Here is a 5,765-nt window from a genome sequence, read left to right as displayed (position 1 = left end):
TGATCTCTTGTCGGCTGTGTCGGGGTGTGTGTGTGTGTGTGTGTGTGTGTGTGTGTGTGTGTGTCGGGGGCGGGGGGACCCCTGCAGCACTGCGGCCGCCCGCCTCATTCTGAAAACACCATGCTGCCCCAGCTGCTCTGGCTCAGGGGATGGAGCGCATCCGCCTGCGGACAGAGAGGTCCCGGGTTCGAGTCCGGTCAAGGGCACGTACCCTGGGTGGCAGGCTCCTCCTTGGCCCCGGCCCTGGTCAGGGCACAGGCAGGAGGCAGGCAATCAGTCGAGGTGTTTCTCTCACATCGGTGTTTCTGTCTGTCTCTTCCTCTCTCTCTTCCGCTCTCTCTAAAAGAATCAACGGAGCCCTGGCTGGTGTGGCTCAGTGGACAGAGCGGCGGCCTGCAGACACAAGGGTCCCGGGTTCGATTCCAGACAAGGGCACAGGCCCAGGTTGCAAGTTCGATCCCCGGTGGGGGGTGTGGAGGAGGCAGCTGACTGATGTTTCTAACTCTCTATTCGTCTTCCTTCCTCTCTGTAAGAAATCTTAAAGAGTTAAAACAAGAGGGCCGAAGAGCCGCAGTTTGCTGACCACTGCCTCCGCAGTTCATTGGTTTCCCTGCCGCCGCGGGCTCGGCGGGGGCGGGGCTATCTGGGCGGTGGGCGGGGCTACCTCGGTGGCGGGTGTGGCGGGGCGCTCGGAGGGGCGTGGCTAGCTCAGTGTGGGCGGGGCGGGCGCTCGGAGGGGGCGGGGCGGCCCGGCGGCCACGGCGGCCATGGCGGCCAGGCGGGTTCCGGCGCTGGTGACCGCGACCTTCGGGGGACGGCCTCCCGCCGCCCGGGCGGCCCGGCCCCTCTGGGTCTCGGCAGGGCTCCGCCAGCCCCTCGGGGCCCCGCTCTGCTCCGCTCCGGAGGGAGGAGAGCGCGGCGACGGGGGGCCCCGCCCGCAGGACGGCCCGGCGGCGGCGGGGACCCTGGAGCCCGCGGCGCTGACGGCGGCCGAGCGGCGGATCGCCGACCTGCACGGGGCCGCCTGCGCGGTGAGGCCCCGCCCCTTGCGCCCTGAGGCCCCGCCCCCTGTGCCGCCCGCGGCCGTTTGCCTGCGCGGCGAGGCCCCGCCCCCTGCGCCTGCGCGGTGAGGCCTCTGCCCCGCCCCCTGCCCCTCCCTGGGCCCCCTGAGCCAGTGCGCCTGCGCGTCCCAGAAGGAGGGCGGGACTCAGGCCTCTGACAGAAGCAGCTTCCTGCCCGCTGGGCCAATCAATACCAGGTTACCAGTTACCTGCTTACTGGTTACCAGTTACCCGGTTAGCGGTCACCAGTCACCTGATTAACGGTCACCAGTTACCCGGTTAACAGTTACTGGTCACCGGTTACCAGTTACCTGGTTACCAGCTACCCGATCACCTGTTACCAGTTACCCGGTTACCAGTTACCGATCACCTGTTACCAGTTACCTGGTTAGCGGTCACCAGTTACCCGGTTAGCAGTTACCAGTTACCTGATTAACGGTCACCAGTTACCTGGTCACCAGTTACCTGATTAATGGTTACCAGTTACCCGGTTACTAGTTAACAGTTACCTGGTTAGCGGTTACCCGGTTACAGGTTAGGGTTAGGGGTTAGGGTAGGGGTGTCGAACTCAATCAGAGAAGGGGCCAAAATCTAAAATCCAGCCTAAATCGCGGGCCGAATGGTTTACTGAACAGTCATAAACTGTCATTATGATGGAAACGCAGCGGAGTGCAGTGATGACAGCGCGGTGCGGGCCACATTGCAAGGCCTGGCGGGACGGATTTAGCCCGCGGGCCTTGAGTTTGACACATGTGGGTTAGGGTTAGGGTTAGGTCAGGGTCAGGGGGCTGAGAGCTAACGTCTGTCTGTCCGTCCTGAGAATGAGTGTGACTTTCTGATCAGTGCGTGAGCTAAACATCATCACTCCGGGGTGGTGTGTGTGTGTGTGTGTGAGTATGCGTGTCTGTCTTTCTGTGTGTGTGTTTCCGAGTACTTTGTGTGTGTGTTTGCATCTGTGTACTATGTGTCTTTCTGTGGTGTATGGCATGTACTTCAGTCGGGGCCGGATCTCTGGCCCTGGTCAGGGCACAGTGGGAGGTAACCCATCGCTGTCTCTCCCGCCTCGATGCTTCTCTCTGTGTGTCTCCTCCCTCCCTCCGTCTCTCTCTAAAAATCCATGGAGCCCTGACCGGTGTGGCTCAGTGGATCGGCCTCCGCACTGAAGGGTCCGGGTTCGATTCCGGTCAAGGGCATGGACCTTGGTTGCGGGCACATCCCCAGTGGGGGGCGTGCAGGAGGCAGCTGACCGATGTTTCTCTCTCATCGATGTTTCTGACTCTCTATCCCTCTCCCTTCCTCTCCGTAAAAATAAAAATGAAAAGGTAAAAATCCATGGACAAAATTATCCTCCGGTGATTAATAACAGAAAAATAAAATACAAATCAAAGTTGCTTTTGATCAAACCCGTGAACGCAGGGAGTGTTAACGTGGGTCAAACAATGCCGGGTTTCTGGGTGCGCGGGTGTGTGTGTGTGTGTGTGTGTGTGTAAAAACAGAACTAATCGCCCTCCGAAAACAGCGCAGAGCCCTCGGCGCGGTGCCCGTCTCGGGCGGCCATAACGGGATCCCCATTAGCGCCTCTCCTGTCCGTTCCAATCACCGGCCACATATTTCCCCCCGAGCTCCCGGCGCCACTTCTGAGCGGGAGCTGGTCTGCAGCCTCTGAAGTTGGAGCCTCTGAAGCCACCTGTTCGGAGACCTGCGCCCGGGGCCGAGGGGAACACGCCTGAGCGGCGGCTGCCGGGCCGGGCACAAGGGCTGCCTGTTTTCCCATCCGCCCCCCCGCCAATGCCCCCCTCCCAGACTCCCCCAGTCCCCCCCAGCTGGGCATTTCCTCCCCCGCATGAAGTCGGCTCCTGCATCACATTGGAATGCGTTCTTTGATTGCTAAGGGCCCTGAAATTGCTTGGGAGAGGTTCCTATTAAGGGTTTTTGTTTTTGTTTTTGTTTTTAATATTTAAAAATATATACATATATATATTTTTTTATTGATTTTTTACAGAGAGGAAGGGAGAGGGAGAGAGAGTCAGAAACATCGATGAGAGAGACACATCCATCAGCTGCGTCCTGCACGCCCCCCCACTGGGGATGTGCCCGCAGCCAAGGTCCACGCCCTTGACGGGAATCGAACCCGGGACCCTTCAGTCCGCAGGCCGACGCTCTATCCACTGAGCCACACCGGCTAGGGCTTTAATATTTTTTAAATTGATTTCAGAGAAGAAGGGAGAGGGAGAGAGAGAGAGAGGTAGAGAAGCATCCATGATGAGAGAGCCTGTGCCCTGACCGGGCATCGAACCGGGACCTCCCGGTTCCTCGGTCGACGCTCACCCCTGATCCACCCCAGCCGGGGCCATCTCGTTTTAAGGGCACTGGGCAGTTATTCTGTTATTTTTGTCAGGAGTCATTTTGTGGGTAGAACTCGGGGTGAGGAGAAAAGGCGAAGGTGGAGACCAAAGGATCCTTTTATTTCTCGACGACCCCGCAGGCCCAGCAGCTGACCTACGTGGACCCGGCCACCGGCTACCTGGTGCTCACGCGGCTGGCCCACAAGCAGAGGGGCCGGTGCTGCGGCTCGGCCTGCAGACACGTGAGTGCCACCCCCGGGGGCTCCATAAACGCCCGTTACGCGCACAACAGGCCACATAAAGGCGCGGAACGGGCCCCGGGTGCGCCTTCCCGCCTTTCACGAGCGCGGGGCCGGCCAGCGAGGCCCGCGGACCGGCGAGGCCTTTAAACCCGCCCGCCGGCGTCTGGTAACACGGAGGCCGGGAGGACCTGGGCTGGGAGCGCTTTATTCTCAGGAAACCCTTTTCATGAGGCTTTAAACGAGCCGCTCCCGGGGTGAGTTCAAAGGGGCAGGAGGGGGAGCGGGATATTGCAGGCCGGAGCCCAGACGGCCTGTTCCTTTCATGGCCGGCCGTTAGCGGAAGCCACAGGAGCGCGCCCGGCTCCGGCAGGCGGGGATCCCGTTAAAGGATAACGGTTTTCTCTCCTTAGTCCCTTCCTCCCTTCCTTCCCTGCTCCCTTTTTCTCCTCTCCCTCCTCCTCCTCCTCTTTCTCCTCCTCCGCCTTCTTCCTCCTCATCCTCCTCCCCCTTTCTCTTCCTCCTCTTCCCCCTCCTCTTCCTCCTTCTCCTCCCCTCCTTCTCCCCTTCCTCCTCTCCCTCTTCCTCATCCTCTTTCTCCTCCTCTGCCTTCTTCCATCTCATCTTCCTCCCTCTCCCTCCTCCTCCTTTCCCTCCTCCTCCTCCTCCTCCTCCTCCTCCTTCTTTTCCTCCTCTCCCTCCTCCTCCTGTTTCTCCTCCTCCTCCTCCCTCCTCTTCCTCTTCTGCCTCTTTCTCATTCTTTCTGTCATCTTTCTGCTCTGTCTTTAACCATGAAACTACCCCAAACCACGCATTTAGGAATAAAATGTCTCGGTCGGTGAATGTACATCTCTAAGCACACCGATGGAGGTGAACCAACCACTCCTTCCCCATTTTCAGCAAAAATAAATAAATAAAATAAAATAAAAAATAATAAAAGAAAGAAAGAAACGGGAATGGCTTTTCCGTTTCTGTAACTTTGCGAAACGGGAATGCATTCTCCGGGCGCATGGCCACGGAGATGAGAGGGAGCCTGTGGGTGCCGGCTGCTCGCACCATTTCGTCCTGACGGAGGAGGGACGGACTGAGGCCAGCCGTGGCCAGTGAGGCCTGCACTCTTATGCGTGTCCCCGCCTGTGCCATTGTCTGTCGGACCGAAGTGCCTAAGACTCCGCTGACACGGGGGCCTGGGGGTTTTCTACGGGCGAGCTTTCGGCCGTGAGACCTCACAGCCGGAAGGATGCCCGTAGGACCTAGTGACCCTGGGACCCTGATTGGGGGGACGATGCCTCCCGACTCCCCCTCTCGCTCTGCAGGACCCGAGAGATCAAATGGCCTCGGTCACGTGGTCCCCGGCCCCTTTGTTCACCGGAGCCAGCAGCAGCCTTTGCTCTTCCAGGGAAGTCGTTAACAACCCGTCTCCTTCCCCCGCAGTGCCCCTACGGCCAGGCCAACGTGCAGGACCCCGCCAAGAGGAAGAGATTCAATTCCTGTTTCTACGTTTGACAGCCGTTTCGCCTCCGATCGCCACCTCGTGCAGCCTCATTTTAAAAATACCGTAATCAATAAAACAGACAAACAAACAAAAAAAACACCCAACATCTCAACTCGGAATTGCTCTCAGCTCTGAGTGCTTGAGCTCTGATTTAATTGTAAGGATGTGTGTGTGTGTGTGTGTGTGTGTATTAAAAGAATATCAATAAGCAAAAACCGGTGTGGCTCAGTGGATAGAGCGTCGGCCTGTCAGAGGCATGCACCTTGGTTGTGTGCAAGAGGCAGCTGATGGATGATGATTCTCCCTCATCGATGTTTCTAACTATCCCTCTCTCTTCCTCTCTGTAAAATATCAATAAAATATATTTTTAAAAAATAGATCAAAATTAGTCCAAAGGTTGTGGGTTATTGTTAAGCTGATTTAAAAATAGATCAATAAATAAAATAAATGAAGGGTATATGAGTGTTTACATCGCTTTAAAAAATAAAAATAAATAAATAAAATAAAAATTAAAAAAATAAAAGAACATAAATAAAATGAGAAAAAGCGATCGAATGTTGGCGTTTCCAGCGTGGCCTCGGGTTTTGCTGCTGGCACCTCGTTCTCAGACACACACACACACACA

The 5,765-nt window shown here is 57.1% G+C and overlaps 1 protein-coding gene across 1 annotated transcript; it reads left to right on the top strand.

Annotated features, from left to right (window-relative positions):
• The first annotated feature begins 722 nt into the window (after positions 1 to 722).
• Positions 723 to 5,348, top strand: CUNH1orf53 (chromosome unknown C1orf53 homolog). Its single transcript, XM_036440182.2, has 3 exons — positions 723 to 1,031; positions 3,547 to 3,648; positions 5,080 to 5,348. The coding sequence occupies exons 1-3, from the start codon at positions 768 to 770 to the stop codon at positions 5,149 to 5,151; spliced, it is 438 nt and encodes a 145-aa protein (XP_036296075.1). The 5' UTR covers positions 723 to 767; the 3' UTR covers positions 5,152 to 5,348.
• The last annotated feature ends 417 nt before the right edge of the window (positions 5,349 to 5,765 follow it).

Source organism: Pipistrellus kuhlii, unplaced genomic scaffold, assembly GCF_014108245.1.
Source record: "Pipistrellus kuhlii isolate mPipKuh1 unplaced genomic scaffold, mPipKuh1.p scaffold_m20_p_164, whole genome shotgun sequence".
Taxonomy (NCBI): Eukaryota; Metazoa; Chordata; class Mammalia; order Chiroptera; family Vespertilionidae; genus Pipistrellus; species Pipistrellus kuhlii.
This window is presented reverse-complemented; position numbering and strand designations above follow the sequence as displayed.

Bases quoted from the DNA above. Each gene is read 5' to 3' on its own strand.
- CUNH1orf53 (XM_036440182.2), top strand. From the start codon at position 768: ATGGCGGCCAGGCGGGTTCCGGCGCTGGTGACCGCGACCTTCGGGGGA. The intron at 1,032-3,546 runs GTGAGGCCCCGC...ACGACCCCGCAG, and splicing joins TGCACGGGGCCGCCTGCGCG to GCCCAGCAGCTGACCTACGT. The intron at 3,649-5,079 runs GTGAGTGCCACC...CTTCCCCCGCAG, and splicing joins GCGGCTCGGCCTGCAGACAC to TGCCCCTACGGCCAGGCCAA.